Source organism: Orbicella faveolata, unplaced genomic scaffold (assembly GCF_042242905.1).
Source record: "Orbicella faveolata isolate gen_17 unplaced genomic scaffold, um_ofav_v1 contig_35, whole genome shotgun sequence".
Taxonomy (NCBI): domain Eukaryota; kingdom Metazoa; phylum Cnidaria; class Anthozoa; order Scleractinia; family Merulinidae; genus Orbicella; species Orbicella faveolata.
In genome coordinates, this window is record NW_028301564.1 from 18,410,001 (window position 1) to 18,428,183 (window position 18,183).

General features: G+C 37.0%; 3 protein-coding genes and 1 pseudogene across 3 annotated transcripts in view; 3 read left to right on the forward strand and 1 right to left on the reverse strand.

Moving 5' to 3' along the window:
• LOC110055584 (protein SDA1 homolog) overlaps nt 1-17,578 on the reverse strand; it is a 26,083-nt gene extending 8,505 nt beyond the window's left edge. Inside the window, exons 1-17 of the mRNA XM_020761968.2 lie at nt 17,349-17,578; nt 9,718-9,822; nt 9,017-9,115; nt 8,647-8,702; nt 6,834-6,960; nt 6,088-6,246; nt 5,581-5,661; nt 5,315-5,416; nt 4,243-4,315; nt 3,759-3,862; nt 3,592-3,649; nt 2,988-3,046; nt 2,554-2,630; nt 1,853-1,950; nt 1,327-1,403; nt 891-974; nt 454-508 (exon numbers count right to left, since the gene is read on the reverse strand). Coding sequence (XP_020617627.1) covers nt 454-508; nt 891-974; nt 1,327-1,403; nt 1,853-1,950; nt 2,554-2,630; nt 2,988-3,046; nt 3,592-3,649; nt 3,759-3,862; nt 4,243-4,315; nt 5,315-5,416; nt 5,581-5,661; nt 6,088-6,246; nt 6,834-6,960; nt 8,647-8,702; nt 9,017-9,115; nt 9,718-9,822; nt 17,349-17,438 — 1,504 coding nt within the window. The 5' untranslated portion in view covers nt 17,439-17,578. The remainder of the gene's footprint in view (nt 1-453; nt 509-890; nt 975-1,326; nt 1,404-1,852; nt 1,951-2,553; nt 2,631-2,987; nt 3,047-3,591; nt 3,650-3,758; nt 3,863-4,242; nt 4,316-5,314; nt 5,417-5,580; nt 5,662-6,087; nt 6,247-6,833; nt 6,961-8,646; nt 8,703-9,016; nt 9,116-9,717; nt 9,823-17,348) is intronic.
• LOC149103598 (uncharacterized) lies at nt 7,171-8,357 on the forward strand (annotated as a pseudogene).
• On the forward strand, nt 11,284-11,721 carry LOC149103599 (uncharacterized). Its single transcript, XM_089272938.1, has one exon. It carries the CDS (start codon nt 11,284-11,286, stop codon nt 11,689-11,691), a length of 408 nt encoding a protein of 135 aa, XP_089129064.1. The 3' UTR covers nt 11,692-11,721.
• LOC149103600 (uncharacterized) lies at nt 14,781-15,604 on the forward strand. Its single transcript, XM_089273305.1, has one exon. It carries the CDS (start codon nt 14,781-14,783, stop codon nt 15,405-15,407), a length of 627 nt encoding a protein of 208 aa, XP_089129431.1. The 3' UTR covers nt 15,408-15,604.
• Nucleotides 17,579-18,183: the final 605 nt, after the last annotated feature.

Here is an 18,183-nt window from a genome sequence, read left to right on the forward strand (position 1 = left end):
ACAGATGACATAAAGACTCTGTCACAGTCTTTTTAAGCCTAGCCTACGATCGGGCTCACGTTAGGCGAACACAGGCGCGAGCGGCGAAGCTGGGCTCTCCGCCGGATCGCCTCGCTCGCGCACACGCGCTTCGCCGCTCGGGCGTGTGACTCAAAGGTGAGCCTCCTCGCAGGCTATTTTATACCTCACTGCAGTCTGGAGATCCAGTAACACTTTCGGTAAACTATCGTTATTCCAACACCCGAAAAAGTCTTATCGTAATCAGCCAATCAAACGATTCCACAAGTAATTGAAAGCATAGAGATATTGAAATCACTTTGGCTTGTCGTCATCAAGACAAACCATGTTCTGGTTGTGAAAACTCCGATATCAATCAATTTGACCGTCCCTGACAAGAGACAGTCAAGGCGAACTTGTCCCCAGATGTCCCAAATGGACTGATAACAAAGCTACCTTGGTTAGGATCTTTTTCATTGTTGTCGTCTTCTTCACCTTCATCATCAAGCACCTGGCAAAATCAAAACATTATGTTGATAAATCATGCATTCAATACTAAGAAAAAATGAAGCCCTGGCTCGGGTTTGCTATGCTATCCCAACAGATGTAGAGTTCAATTCTGTTCTTGGGTGGAGAGAGACAAGTCATAATGGGACAAGTGGAGAGGAGAAGGGGACATTTTAGACCGGGTGGACATCTTGGATTAAAATACCAGGAGCTGATATGATAAAATAACTCCTGTTTACAGTAGTTTATAAAATCTGAGGCGAGTCGTTAACTACTGCAACATAATGAACAAAGTAAACTGCAGACCATGATGTAGGTTTATTTCACGAAATTCCGCATATTAAAGATAAAACAAGTCGGCTGGTATATACATAAAAACACTGTACCTCCGTCCCAGGAACGAAGTCTGTTGTTTTCAGTTCGCCATATTGTTTCACTGTAATGCTTTTACTTTCCTCTGTTGGTTTACCCTGTAACAAGACAAAAGACTATAAGCCATGTCCCAAATCTAAAGCAGACAAGCACATCACACCTCCTCATTCCTCTTCTAAACAATATACAACCTTGTTACAAATGTGATGTGATTGTTAGTAATATGAGGGCCTTCCAGGAAGGGTTAACATGTGGCCTAGATCCCTTGAAAAGTCACTTTTTCTCGTAAACATTTTCCCTACAATCTTCGTCAAAGTTCCCAATAATAATAGAGATTCCCCTTGTTCCCTCAAGGTAATCCCAAACATAGTCCTTGTTCCCTTGAAACTGATAAATGATCATGTTCGAGTCCCTCTAATATTGAAGTTACAGTATGAATAGTTTGCTTGCCCTGTCTTTCTTGTGAAGAAGAGCTGGATTTACGGCACGGAATAACTGTATCAGGGATCGAGCTGCCATCATCACACCTGCAACAAGACATACGACCACATATAGATCAGGAATAACGTCGAGAATAGTACTAATTAGTTAAAACATGTTAACACTTGTTTAATTACCAACTTTAACTTCAAAGTCTTAAAGGAGTACGCCACGGTTTGCGCATTTGAAGAGTTTAGCCTAAATGGATATAAGCTCCACCGCCCTATAGAACAATCAGGAAAACAGGTAACGCTGTTTGGCACATTTTGGTGGACACGTGCAAAATAACTGTTTCTAATTATCCAATTAGAAAGGAGGAAAAAGACTCGCCGGTGGTCCTTGACGTCATTTGAGATGACGTCACCAGGAAATCACGTTGCTTAGCAACAGTGGCTTTCTGTTGGAAACCGAAGGCTCAAAAAGGTTTCTCCTAGTGAATTGCTCCTTGCTGTCGAGTAAACGATTCGGAGGTTTAAACTTGCAACAAACCACTCACTTTTATCTTTAGACGTCTTGTACTGAGCTAAATCCTGAAGCAACTCATCTGTCATCACCAGTGGGCATCTAGCACACACTTCACGGACAGCATTTAGACTAGAAGAAAGGAAACGAGTTACTATTAAAAACAGTTAGTTGCTCAATGTTAACGAAACTTTTCCAAAGTTAATGGTAATGCATTACTCTAACTCAGGAATATTCTTTTACTTTCAAGTTCTTTCCCGCTGATAACAAGTATTACATTGAAAAAACTTTGCCTGGAGAGCCGAGCTGGAGAAAACAAGCCACTCTCTGACTCTCTTTCATTTCTTGACCATGCACTCTTAATTTCATCACACAACTTGGTTATTTGAACTTTTTTGTAGCACCTTTTGTTGACAAATTCCAGGACTGCGAACTAACAATTTGATTTCTGTTCCCCCCAGATCAAAATTCGAATGCAAATTAAATTTTGCAAAAGCATAATTCGCCACTTCTTGCAATCTAATATTTTATGTTGCAAGGGGAAGCTGTGGTGTGTTTTCAGTGTTAATTTTTTTGTCCTTTCAGTCACATGATCCATAGACTCTGTTTGACCGTGTTTATCAGTAATACTTACGATTAACCTGCATTTAACTTTGAAACTAGAAGATTGTCAAGTTGCAATATTGTTCATGTTATGATCTCAATAAACAGTAGCAGTAAATGCATGATTTTTACCCAACAGCCATGACTTCATTGGAGTTTCTCTCTGTAACAAAATTATTAACGATGGCTTTTAGGCCTGACTCAATAACCTGGAAGAAAGAAAGAACATTTTATAAAGTTAATCTTACAGTGTAATTCGATAATTTAGTTTAAGTCTACCTCACACCACGTCAAGAGATGGAGTTTTGACTACACATGGTTTGAGCTACAGTTGGTTTGATGACACAAGGCCTGATTTACAAGTTAGTTTCGACAAAGGGGAAGCAAGCTTGAATGATCAATCTGGTGCTTACAATATATTCAGAGTCAACTGTGGAATCTGTTTATTCAAAATAAAGGCTTCTGTCAAACAACACAACAACTCAGATTTTCGAAATTCTCATCAGTCGACTATTTGAAAACGTCTTCATTTTATAAGGAGAAAGTATATAATGATCACGACAAACCTCTGGAGGAACAAGGTCGTGACACGCTTGCGCAAAACACGTCAGTAGCTTGGTGACCTCTAATGGATAAGAAAAATAATTTCTTTATGAGGAAGTTCACATTATCAAAGCCATAGATGGTACAATGTTTCTCATAAAGAAGATACTGTAGCCGACTTCAAAAGTGTTATCCTTATCTCAGAAAGCCTAAATGGTAGAATGTTCCAAGAGTACCTCAGAGGAAGAGCAAATGGTCATGAAATGTTGTTCTATGCAACAACGATGAAAACGTGATCTGGAACAAGGCTACATGTACAGAATGACAGAGCGTGCTTTATTTAATCGGTTCCCTCTTACATGTATCTGCAGATAAGCTTGGCCAAGTCTTTTACAACAACTGCAAATTTTCAAGTTTTGCTACCAGAGTGATTGTAAATACAGTATAGATCGTTTTGAATCAAACTCCACAAACTTGAAATGCTGATCAGTGATGATCAAGCACCTTTACATTTGAACTCTCGTGATATTATACTTGCGTACAGATAGAAAAATATACGTTGCAATTACTGCATGTGTGCGAATTCAAGACGTGATGTTGCTTTCTTTTTTAAGTTATATATTCTACCTCTCTGGTGTGGCTGCAAGTATCGCTGGAGAAATGGATAGAAATTGAACAAGAAAAGCTGTGGCAAAAAGAAACAAACACATTAGTTACGTTAAGATACTTGAACTGGCTCAGTTTAGAAGAAGACTGGTTCACTTTCACTACGCGAAATAAGCAACTTATCCTACCTGGTGAATGCCGGTAAGTCTTGATATCAGGTCCATCATCATTAATTTCACCTCAAATCTCTCTGTTGATGTCTCTAGCTGCTTGAACAATCTCTCACTAAAACCTGTGGATCAGAATATACATGTAAAACACTTCATTAACTTGTGTTTAGTGCGAGATGCAGTTCATTCACCATCATGAAGTCAGGAGAGAATTATGTTCAGGCTCATAAGTACTTTGTAAAAACCTGAACATCATTACTGTATAATTGTAGATTTATAAGACCAGCTCTCACTGTTTGAAAGTAAAGAAATTTTCCAGTCATAGAATCACATCACATCTGGTTTTCCTCACCTGAAATTCTGAACACTTATTCTACTTTGTACAATTACCGAAAACGACATTGTAATTTGTTCCACTAATAGCTATTCAAACACAAGATAACATTATCCCATCAAGCAAGAACACAGATTGAAAAAATCTTCTTTAAGACAAGCATCTTACCCTGAGGATCGTTAATAAGGTGAAGAGCAGAAAAGTTCCCAGCTGTTGGAGTTTTGCATTTTTTCTTGTGTTTCTGAAAAAAAGATAGTATACTGTACAGGTTAATATGACCATGAAAAAAGGCTACAGAAGTCTTTGACTGACGCACTGCTAGATCATCATCACACAAGGAAGCTCCTTTTAATAAAACATGAATCGTTTACGTCGTCATGTTTGCCAAGTGAGCTTAACACTGGGTTCGTACCCTTTTTCAGAAACAAATTTCCAGGACTTTTCCAGGACTTTTCCAGGACAGACTGATTTTTCCAGGACTCTAAAATTAACCCTTTCACTCCAAAGATCTCAATGCTAATTCTCCTTACTGTCTGCCGTACATTTCATATTTTTTACTTGAGTTTAACAGATTTCCAGAACTTTCCAGGACCAGTAGGCTTTTTCCAGGACTTTCCAGTCCTGACTTTTCCAGGACTCAGATTGATTTTTCCAAGACGCTAAAATGGACCCTTTCACTCCAAAGATCTCAATGCTAATTCTCCTTACTGTCTGCCGTACATTTCATATTTTTTACTTGAGTTTAACAGATTTCCAGAACTTTCCAGGACCAGTAGGCTTTTTCCAGGACTTTCCAGTCCTGACTTTTCCAGGACTCAGATTGATTTTTCCAGGACTCTAAAATTGACCCTTTCAGTCCAAAGATCTCAATGTTAATTCTCCTAACTGTCTGCCATACATTTCATATTTTTTACTTGAGTTTAACAGATTTCCAGAACTTTCCAGGACCAGTAGCCTTTTTCCAGGACTTTCCAGTCCTGGAAAATACCACACTAAAATTCCAGTGCTTTCCATGTTTTACAGGACCCGTATGAGCCCTGATTACACTAATGGCATCCTGCTGTAACATCTAGCATTTAATAGTAAAGATTAAATTTTGGTCAAAATTGGTTCTGTGTTTTGAATAAGGCCAGGTACTGTTCATTTTACAGTGTACACACACTCCACAAATTTTAAAAGATTTTTTTAATAATATTTATTAGCTATGGTAATAGCAAAAGTTTGTCACCAATAAACTAACCTTAAAAGCTGCCATGGCCTTCTCAATTTTCTGTTTCTTTTTTATGGTTTTCTTGTTCACTCCACTTGCATGAAGCATTCTTCTAATTGCTGATTGGTCTGGCTGGTAAAACAAAATCCATTTTGAGACAGGACAATAAAATTAACAAAAGCACAAAAATTATTCAAAGCCTTTAGCACCCGGTGTAAAAACTGAGTGGATTACAAAACAAAGGTGACTTGACAGAATGAGTTTGTTTACATTAAAACAGTGTAATGCTACTGTACCTCTTGATCACTATCACTATCTTCTTTATCTTTATTTTCTTCATCTTTTCCAAGAAAGAATGCCAAAGCTGCAACCACAATCTGTCAAACAATAACATCAGTTACTCATATGCTAACAAGAAGTGTGTTACCGAGCTTATACATGCAGTTAAATTATTACCGTATGTAGTTTCTGTGACTATAGGACAGTAAATGTATGGCAAATACAGTCCTGTCAGTAATTAGACAGTAAGGCTACAGATGGATTGTTAGATTCTCATCACCACCTTATGCTTGGGCCTGTGCTCATGCTTATATCAGTGAGAATGTACCGCTGTAAGCAAAAGCATAACGGAAAGTCTGTGACCTTGTTTTACTGTATTGAAGAGGTATGGAACCAAACATTAGGCAATCCAATGTGTATGCCTACATACTTATGCTTGTGTTGTGGGCATCCTCAGCCCCAGGATGCTTGTGCTTGTGCATGCTTATGTTGTAGTGAAAACCAGGCTTAAGAGTTGCTCTTACTTTTGTCACAGATGAAAAGCAAGCTGTGGTCAAGACATTGACAGTTTTTGCATCATTCCATATATTTTTTCTATAAAGCTCCACCATTACATCCAGTGATTTTTTTGCAGCTATGACATTGGTGTCTCGAAGCATTGTATACATAAAATTCTGAAGAGTCTAAAACAAAAGCAAACAAATGAGGATCAATTCATCGACTGTACCTACAGTGTACCCACCGACACTATCGTCTCTGAATGGTTTATTTTATGTTGTGCTGTAAATGGATTATGTAAACCAAGAAACAAGTAAGCAGAGACACTGCACAGAACTATATTCAACTCAAACTCAATTCAACAGTGCCCTTTTTCCTTTTTTACATGTACATTATAAATACATTAATTACCATAAACCAGAACAAAGGAAAATACCAAAATTGTACCAAGGGTAAAATTGGAACCCAACAAAATAATACTTTAACTGAAATTTCAAATGTTTCTCTTGTGGGATGTTCCAAACTCTACTATCATTAATGGTAACCTACATGTACATGTAAATGAACTAATAGAAGTACTATAAGAAAATATATGTAAATGACTATTTATATGCATAGAAATAGTGTATGTGTTATAAACAATTTTCTGCTTTTTGGTTATGGAACAAACTTAACTGATAAAATCACAAAAGAAAAATTATATTTATTAAATTAATTAATTAAATTATAATATAATATCATAATTTAATTTTGGGTGAATTTCAATACTTACAGTATTCACTTTATTATTCTTGTGTTTTGCATTTATATTTTTGATGTCTGTGACAATATGACTGTATAACACCTGTCTTAGAAGTTTATCCTTACATCTGAACAATGCAAAGAACAGCTCCAGAAGGCTAAAGATGAAAACAAGAGAGTTAATAACAAAACAAAACTGAACATAGTAATTCAAAACTTGAACTACCTAGTTCCAGTAACATTAAACATGTTGAGCAACATTTCTTGTCAGCTCCAACCTGAGCTACAGGTAACGTTCCATCTACTGTGTACAGTGTAGAAGCATACATGTATTATACTAATCATTTCATGAAAATACACTTTTCCACATGTCTTCTACACCAAGCATATACACTACTGGGAAGTTTACTTGTAAGCTGTAGGTGGCAAAGATTTTTTTGACACAAATCACATCTACTGGAGCTCAAGGTTAAAGACAGCTTTGGGGGAGGGGGGGGGGGGGGGATGGTGAAAGAGAGGGAACTTCCTTTCTCCTCCTTCCTACAGACTTAGTTTGCGTGTGATCAACATTTATCATCAGAAGCCTGGCACTTGATGAAATTTACATTCCAAAGACAAAAGGTTACGACCTGTTTCCATGATATATAAAGGCTGTATAAGCTTCTTGTTTATAGAGAACCTGATGGCCACCTTACCACCAGTGTCTACAGGAAACCAACACATACTGATCAGTACCTAGCGTATGATTCACACCACCCTCAGTCAGTAAAGCGCGGTATTGTGAAGTGTCTGTATGACCGGGCTAAACATCTCATGACCAAGCCATCAGTAATCGCTGGTGAGAAGAAACATCTGTCATCTGTACTTGTTTCTAACATATATCCTTCCTCTTTTGAACAGAAGATCACAAAGGCACGAACAACCCCAAGAAGAGAGCCTGTTGCGGAATTTAAATCCACTGCCGTTTTACCTTATGTCCAAGGAGTTTCGGAGTCTCTCCGCTGCTGCCTAGAACAACAACGCATTTGCACCGTCTTCAAGTCCGACACCACACTTCGGTCACACTTAGTATGACCAAAGGATGATGCCAACCTGGCTAACCAGGATGGTTTTAACGTTGTCTACAGGATTCCCTGCGAGTGTGGCAAAGTCTACATCAGGGAAACAGGGAGATCTATGCAGGAGAGGATCAAAGAACATGGCAGGGATATACAACTCGCCCGTACCCAGACCTCCGTCGTTTCTGAACACACCCACAAGACCGGCCACTATCCTATCTGGAATGAGGTCAAGTTTATTGATCAAGATCCTCACTGGCACACACGTAGGGTCAAGGAAGCTATTCACATAAGACTTCACCCAAATAACATCAACAGGGATAGTGGAATTGAATTTCCTGAAGCATGGATGCCCACGATCAGAGTACACAGTGACAGGAGAACGGTACAACAGCGGACCACCGAGGGAACAGCTACTCACTGGAACAATGGAACAACAGGAGGATCGAAATGTACCAATCACAGCCGACCATTGTGATATAAATGATACCGTGTAATCAGTCGACTTTATCGCCTGAAGAAGACTAGCAGTAAGCAGTCGAAACGTGGTGATCTACATCTCACGTGACTACATCGTGAGACAAATGATAATACACTTTATTATAAGCTTTTTGTTGTTGTTGTTTTAACATCTATTTTCGACAAACACAACCTTTACAAAAGCTTTCCACTACTATTATTAGCCTTTACTTTTACAATAAGGACTGACCAATTAGGCCTTAGATGCTACCAGTACATTGCCATTGCCATAAGAAATTTGGTATCCCCAACATGAAGGGTACATACCTTGTAGGTGATAATAAGTTCTTGTTTCGAAGAAGTATAAGAGCTCTACAAATCATCTGTGGAATTGGAATAAACTTTGAGGATCTTAACAGCAAAAGGAATCAATCCTTTTCTCTTGCAAACTTAAAAATATGTATGCTAAGCCAAAGAAGATTTTTTTTAAACAAAAAGAAATAAATAATTAACATGTATGAACTAAAACTGACTTACACATACAGTGTACACTGTAAGCCTTGAGAGTTGTCAAGTATACATATATGTGCAAGTATAATAAAGTCAATATCAGATACACATTTTGTAAAGGATTTACAGCTAAAAAGAAAAAGTGCAAAATGCCTATCATAGATGTAGGATGGGAACTACACAGTACCATTCTGAGCTCAGCATCCATGACACTGTGATGTCTCTGCAGGACGTCTATAAGCTCTTGAGGAAAATGTTCCAATTCATCTGTATAGCAATGTGCAACCTACATACATGTATAATTTCAGGTTACACTCTAGATCTTAAAACTACAGACTGAATATGAGCACACTGCAATATTATATATGAGTGCTACCGATATATACTGACCATACATGTATAGAATGTAGATCTTGAGAGGTCTGGGTTCAAGGACTAACAGGGGTGACTGTCACGTTGGTTTTGTTTGTGTTTTCTCACTGCAGTACAGTGTACCTCTCTCCACCCACCACAGTATAATGCATACTGCAAATTGCAAGAGGACAGGGGAGGGTTGGGGGAGGGGGGAGAGAAGAGAAATCCCAGTGATTGTGGGGGGGAAGGAGGAGGTGGGTTAACTTTTAATGAAAACAGTATCACAGCAATAGGAAGTAGTCGTCACTCCTTTTTAAACAAAAGAGCCAGCATCAATGTAGATATCAGACTCCTAAGATCCTCATGACTGGAACATTACATGTACCCGTGCAGTTGACTGCATCCATAAGGAAACTGACATTAATTCCTCAACATTTTTCCTTTCCATTTACAAGATACAGGGTACACTGTATTTAACCAATTATTAATATTGATTCTTTTGTTAATCATGCCATGGATGCTTTGTAGTCATACCTGGCTGATGAACATAACCAAATCTCCAAGGGTTTTGTTTGCATTTGAGGGATCAAGCTTGAAAATCTGCAGGTTGGATTCATAGTGTCTAAACTGTTGAAGAAACTGAAACAAGAAAAAAAATGACATCTTAACATTTTGTCCTACCATGCACCGTTAAAATATTTTTCGAGTAAAAGTGAATGTATTTCACCACAAAAGTTAACGTTAAGAAACAACGACGTTTCGACCATTTGATGGTCATTTTCAAGTTGAAAGTAAAATTTTTGTATGCACTCAAATAAATACAATCGATTATAAGAATGCTAATAAGACACTGACTAAAACTCTAAAATATTTTCATAGAAACAATACAAGAAAATTAGTGTTGGCATGAATAATAAAAAAAACACTAAGGCGATAGAATCGATATAAAAAGTGAAACAGTTATAATAAGTAAATAGCTTCACACGGATCGAGTCACTCTGTTTACAAGTTCAGTTTTGGTTTAAGTTTACGAATAAAAAATTAGGTTTTAGTCAGTGTCTCATTAGCATTCTTATAATTGATTGTATGTATTTGAGTGCATACAAAAATTTTACTTTCAACTTGAAAATGACCATTGAACGGTCGAAACGTTAACTTTTATAGTGAAATCCATTTCAAAAAAATTGTTGATTCGAAAAGTGAATGTACAATTTGTAATGCCATATATTTTCAAGAGGCATTGCATAGTACATGTAGAAACCCAAGAGAATTATTAGGGTGAAAGTTAAACACACTGAAGCTATCTGGTTAATGTGAAAGCAAAACAAAATATCTGTCCTTGAACTGTTTTGGGTCAACCGCTCTAAACCCTTCAACTGTGATATTACTAGTAAGAATACATGTGAAACAGACCAAGGTGAGATTCCAATCAGTGAAAAGTAATTGACTAGTTAAGTAACTATTTATGTCAGTGTCTTGGTTTCAACGAGAGCCACATTTAATGATTATAGGTGTCAGAAGAAACACATGTTAACGATTTACAAATGACATGTTATTTATTACATTTCTGTAGGAATAAGTTAAGGTGTAAATTACTCTTACTGTAAATCTCCTAATGAGATAGTATAGGCCATATTCGTATTCTCCATATTGGACTAGAACTAGCTTGGAATGGAAGCTCATGTGGTCTTTTTAATGTCATTTACATCTGAAAAGACCCCATATTAGCCTCAGTTGCAAGCTAGTTCCAGTCCTATACCAAGAATATGAATATGGTCTATTATCATGACCTCCATAGGAGAACTCATAATTCTGTATGAAGCCAAGATGTAGAGGAAATTTTTCTCATTAAGAATTTTAGAGTACTCTATAAACAGCCAGTCATGTTCAGGTAGTAATGTAGACAAATACAGGTACACGGACATGGTAGTTTTAGACTAGAGTAGGGCTATTATGGTCTGCTCTGGCCATTATATATTAGTAGTGCTATGTTATCACGACTTGACGACATGCGGCACGCTTCAGCTAGCGCTCCGCGTTCTTTCTCGTGTATTTACTGTTTGGCTAGGTTAGACATTTTCTTTTTTCGTCTGTTGACTAATGGGAGACAAAGTTAAAGTGCTAAGAAAAGAAAACGAGGATTTAAAGAGTCAACTGAATGATTTAAAGAAGGAATTTCAGTTTCTCAAATCCAAGATGGCGGAACAGAAGGATTACCACGAAGCAGCAGCCACCGCTCTACCGAGCACACAGGATGTCCAATTCCTCAGCGACAGCTATGATGCTCTTGTGAAGTCAGAATCCAGCTTGTCAAAAGCTCTGGATAATTTCTCTCATAGGTTGGATTTATTGACAGTTAAAGTTGACAGAACTGACAAAGCTATCGACGAGATGCTCTATTACAGTTATCAATATAACTTGAAGATCGTGGGCATTCCACTAATGTCAGAAAGAGAATCTGCACAAGACACCGCGGAATTGTGTGTGAAGCTATTATGCTGTGTGTGAACATAGTGCTCACATCAAGAGGTAACGCCAGTCGACTAACTACCGAGGGCCTGAATCTCCCGTCTTCTGCTGAAATTAATCGGATTGCAATTTAAAGCCACCTTACACCGAGACTACAAGAGCTGTTACACTCAGCGAAGGCACACGAAAACACATACAACTACAAGTGGTGCTGGACGAAAGGCGCAGCAATCTTCTTACGCAAAATGGATACTTCTATGGCGATTCGTCTGGGGGCGATTGACGACTTAACTAAGTTAAGACTGCATGAACGCCCTGAAGCTCGATCAGAGGATCCTTGCAGCTAAGTTAAACTACTGTTATGCTTTATAATGGTACTAATATGAAAGGCAGGAACAGAAGTACAGTGAATTCTATTAGATCTATACTGAAGATTTTACCGTATTATAGTTGTTCTGGATGTTTGGCAGAAATTCATGGCCAGTTTAATAGTTCAGTGTCGACCACATGTAAAACTAAAAGGGAATTAGAGAAACTTACTAGCTTATAATTATGACTTAGATTTGTTTTCCTTAAATACAACCTTAGATTATAATTTAAACCCCGTTGATTACTCCTCTAACAGAATAACTAGTCGATATTTCTCCCCCCATAGTTTTAAGGAAATGAAAATGAAGTTGTCAAAAGATGAAACTATCTCTAGCTTTTCTATATTTCATAACAACGTAGTTAGCTTGAATCATAATCTGGAAAATCTTCAAACTCAACTTTTGCATGAAGTAGATTTTCATTTTAATGTCATCAGAGTTACTAAAACAAAAATCACCAATGTAAATTCACAATTGTGTACCGCACATATACCTGGCTACGTATTTGAATATGTTCCAACACCTCTGGTGTCTGGGGGTGTGGGAATGTTCATTGATGAGTCACTTGATTATCGTGTTTTAGAAAGGGCCTCCAATGAAGCTTTTCAGGTATTGTGGGCTGAGTTTCCCTTTGAGAATAAGAAAAATGTTATTTGTGGAATCTTTTATAGACAACACAACTCTCCTGAAATCTTTCAATCATATTTTGATGAGACTATTGAAAAACTTGCATCCTCTGGGAAATATATTGTGATCATGGGTGATTTCAATATTGACCTTTTAAAATGTGCGTCATCTTTGTATAGTCACGATTTTTTGACTTCCCTTCAAAGTTGTTTTCTCGTTCCCACAATTGACAAACCAACGCGTGTCCGCTCTACCTCCACCACCCTAATTGACAACATTTTTATCAACAATCCTGATCAAGTTGTGGCTAGTGGAAATATCATCTCTGATATAAGTGATCATTTTTCGCAATTCTGTATTCTGAAGTCTATGAGGGATAAAATTAAGATAAGAAAATTTAACTTGCAGGAGTTTTCTAGATTCTCTAGGGACAGTTTTAACGCCGATCTGTCTAATGTGAACTGGAATACTCTCTCAGATAAAAACCGTGTGATGTGGACAATTTATTTTCTTCTTTTTACAACAAGTTTAACAAATTGATAAATAAACATGTACCTATGAAGACAACTTCAAACCGCAAAGCAAAACAGCTCTCCAAACCATGGATCACCAAAGGCATAAGAATCTCCATTAAAGTTAAAAATAAGTTATATGCGTCTGGTGACACCGCCAACTACAAAATTTACAGGAACAAAATTTGTACCTTAACGCATTTAAGTAAACAGCAATACTATTCTAAATTTTTTAATGATAACCTAACTAAGGTGAAAAAAACTTGGGAGGGAATAAACAATGTACTTGCTCGTAAATTGAAGAACACAAAACCTATTACTTCTATTAAAGTCCCTACTGATAATGATTCTGTTACCTGTGACCATAATAGAATAGCCAACGTACTTAATGACCATTTTGCTTCTGTTGGACCTAAACTGGCAAATAAGTTACCAACCGTTCGGCGTAATTATTTTGATTTTATGAACAGATCTAACTCTCCCGATTTGTTGTTTGCTTTCAGTCTAGTTACCCCAACTGAAGTGGAATTGGAAATTTTGCGCATACCAAATAACAAGTCTCATGGTTTATACTCATGTCCTACCCAACTGTTGAAGTACTCGTCAAATGTTGTAAGCAGTACACTTGTGGAAATAATAAAGATTTCTATTTCATCTGGGATGTACCCCACTAAATTAAAAATGGCAAAAATTATTCCTATTTTTAAAGCCGAAGATAACACTAATGCAAACAACTATAGGCCTATTTCTTTGCCGTCTAACTTTAATAGGATCTTCGAAAAATTGGTCTACTCCAGAATGGAATCTTTCATTGAGCAAAATGATATACTTTCTTCATCTCAATATGGCTTTTGCAAAGTGCATTCAACACAGCATGCAATTCTTGACATTTTAAGTACCATACAGGAAAATATGGACAAGCGCTTGTTCTCATGTGGTGTATTCATTGACCTGAAAAAGGCTTTTGATACAATCGATCATAAAATTCTTTTACACAAGTTAGATCCCTATGGTTTTCATGGTCTTATCAATAAGTGGTTCTCATCTTACTTGGATGGTCGAACTCAAACTACGCAAATTGGCTCTTATATATCTAAAAGGCAAAATACCACTTGTGGTGTACCGCAAGGCTCAGTCCTAGGCCCTTTACGTTTCCTAATTTATGTCAACGATATCCAAGAATCCTCTGACAAACTTAAATTTTTTTTATTTGCTGACGACACGAATGCCGCATATGCTGACAAAAATCTTAAGTCCCTTGAGTCAACTGTAAATCAAGAACTCTGCAAGTTGTTCGATTGGTTAACGGCTAATAAATTAACCTTAAATATTAAAAAAACAAATTTTGTTATCTTTAGACCAGCTCAGAGAAAACTTACTTATCATCCCAAAATTATGATATTCGATAATGATCAACAAAAGAATGTGGCTCTAGAATGTAAAGAATTTGTGACATATCTAGGTGTAATAATTGACAATAATCTTTCTTGGAAACATCATATTGACCATGTAGCTATTAAAATAAGCCGAACTGTCGGATTGATTTGTAAACTACGGCACTTTCTGCCAAAGCATACTCTTTTAACTATTTATAGATCCTTAGTTACTCCTTATTTAACTTATGGTTTGGTGGCCTGGGGCCAAGCATATAAATCACACCTTGGGAGTTATATTGTCCTCAACTTTTACATGGTCCGACCATGTTGAGTATATTTCATCTAAGGTTAATAAGAACCTTGGTCTTTTACGTAGGATTAAGTATTATTTACCTCATAATGCCCGGTTACTTTTTTATAACAGTTTAGTGCTACCTATTTTTGATTATGCTGATTTAGTCTGGGGTGACAAGGACAATGCCTCACTAATGAAAGAATTGCAAATTCTGCAAAACAAAGTAGCTAAGTTGATATTAGATAGATCACTTCAATCCTCATCCACTGATGCATTAACAGTCTTGAGATGGCTGAATCTCGAAGAACATAGGAAATGTCATCGATGTATATATGCATACAAGTGTACTAATGGCCAACTTAATCAATCCTTGGACATTGTAAGAAAGAGTGCTATGCACTCCTACAATACTCGCAATAAAGATACTATAAAGCTCCCCAAAATCCAATACAATTGGGGAAAACAACGTTCACGGTACCACTGTTTCAAAGACTTCAATGAGTTAGAGAGAACTGTAAGAAACTCAGCAAGTTTGCCAATTTTTAAGAAGTGTCTTTTTTCTGCTTTTTATAATTAATTATTTTTTTAATTTCATTTTCTTTCTTTTTTTTTTTTTTAATCTCTGTAGTGTATATGTTGTAAATATTTATTTATTTCGGTTTTAGCTCTAATTTATAGATTTTAATTGTATCATTATATAGTATATATCTAGTATTAGGACCTCTATATAAACCACTTTTAGTGATGGAGCTTCCTAATAAAAGATTGTTACTACTACTACCTTGAAAAGCTTCTCAAGCTCCAAAAGCGAGCTCTTTGCTTTATTTGTTTTTCTGAGCGAAATCAACATACGATTCCTTTCTTTATTGATGCCAGTGTTTCACCGTTAAAATTTTTGTATTATGAGCTTTTAGCTAACCTTATGTTTGAAATAAGACACAGAAATGCTTCTGGAAACATTCAAGATCTCTTTCAAGACACTTCTGATATTTATTCTTACAATACTCGATCCTCTGTCTCAAATAATTTTTACACACAAAGTTCTAAACTCTCAATTCAAGTGAATTCATTTTCTAGAATCGGAACAAAAATTTGGAATGAAATGCCTAGTATATATTTAAGAAAGCTTCCAAAAAATGTCTTTAAGAGGAAAATAAAACATAAAATACTTTTTGAAATTCTAGCTTCAGAAGACTGTTATATTGATCTTACAGAAATCGTTCAAAAAGTAAAGCTGAATTTATCTTCCTCCTAGTATGTATTCATTAATACTCAATAATTTCGCTTTAGTGTATCTGTAGTCTCTCGTCATAACTGTTGTTAATTATTATTTGTAATATCGTTAGTTTATTAGTTGTCTTTAGTCATTGTTGTCAATTCTAGTCTCTTTAGTTCTCTTGTTACCTTCAGTTGTATTTAGTTGTACCTTAAGTTGTATATTATAACTTGTTCAAACATGACCTGCCTAGATTAACTCAGCTATCCACGGGCATGTTATAATTGTAATTTTAATTTGATAACAAATAAAATGTATGTATGTTATCATTGCAATTGAAGTTTACAGTGTTTCAGTGGTGTAGAAAGAGAATGTATAAGAATGTATGAATGTATATCATGGTTTACCTTTCATTGGAGCACTGTGGACTTCACTCAAGTAATGATAAACAACCACTTCCCCAAACTTCAACACTTTTGTAAGAAAACCTTCTCACAACAGCTACAGATATACCCAGGTTAACAATGCTAGAAAATCCTCCCATTGTAACCACTGTGTTTTGGTATTGCGGAGGTTTTGCAACCAGTTTAACACTTTCTAAGTTCACACCAGGCTTTTATAGCTTATAGCTCACCCTCAGCATTTGCTCTCATGTTTGCACTTAAAGAATGTGACATAGTGAGTTTCTCACCTTCAAGAATAGTCATACTAACTTAAACTGTAGCCTGGTAGAGCACAATTTTTATAAATTTAGGGCTCACATCAAGTTACACTAAGACACAGTAGGGAGTGAACTTGGTCAATTCCTCAAAAAAAAAAAAAAAGTGTGCAGTGACCTTGAACAGTATGAACTTGACTGAGTGCCAAACCATCTGCTACCTGGTTTCGTGCTACAGTGGACGTGTATTTTCCAGCTTTGTTGGGTACGTTGGCTGCTCCATATGACACAACTGGGTTGTCAAGGACGAGTGAAACCTCACCTTTCAGCTAGGACATGATGGTTTTTGGCCATTTTTCATTTCCTTCCAAATCGACTTTCTCAGTCCAAAATGTGGAGTATTTAACTGATCAAAACATAGTTAGCTATGATCAAAATCGATAATCCGATCCCAAATCGTGTGATTATCGACATTTTATTGATCATTTTGACTAATCGATTGGCAATGATTGAATAATATCGAGTAATATCGATTAATCGATTAGGCTTTTAATGATCCATTTCGATTTTTTTGCCCTATCCGGTATTTGTAACGTCCCGTTATATAGCACGTGTTTACACGAGAAAAGAAAGCATTCACTCACCTCCTCTCTGTACGAGTCTGGATCTCTTTTTACCAGGTTTTGCAACTGTGGCAAGTTATTTGGTAACCTGTTTCTGTTTCTGTCACTCATGCCGGTTTAAATAAAAATATAAAAGAGAAAAGATTGAGCTGTATTATTGTCGTCGTTCACCGCTGCATCGTCAGCCATGTTTTTACCTCGCTCTGAAATTCTCTGATGTGTACTCGTATATGAAGATATCCTCGAAGATATATGAAATAGCTTTTTTCTTCACTGGCTTCATTGCGGGCTCAGAAACCGGCAGTATACGGGGGTAGCTCGTCCCCAGGCTCTTTGTCCCCTGCTTTCCTTGTCATGCTTCGCTCTGGGTGTAGCAGAGGAAACGATCGTTTGAGAAAGGGTTGTATTAAGAGGTGCAGAGAAAGACAGAATGCGTAAGTGAATTTCTCCTAGAAGAGGGTGATGAGACGAGTGAAGAGGAGGATATTGAAAGTAATGATGGGAAATAAAGGGGCAGTGAGGCCCGACTCCTTCACTCAACGTGCACCCTCCGCCCTTCGTTACAGCCTTCGCTACTTTGCTCCATTCCACAGAACATTTTCTTACTTTTCGCGCGAGCGCAAACAGCGCGTGCAATAAGTGGATCCCGTAAAACAAGGACGAATCTGATTGGCTAATTTTTGCACGCGCTTTTCACCCCATTGTTATGTCATAAAACAAACTGAGAGTTCTTTTTCAAGACAAACCGCGTTTCCGCGCAGAGAGCCGAAATGCTTAAAATGGGTATCACTTGGAGATTACAAAGCCGGAAGTAGAGGGAGGAAAAATAATTATTAGGTTTGTTGATTGTTTCGTT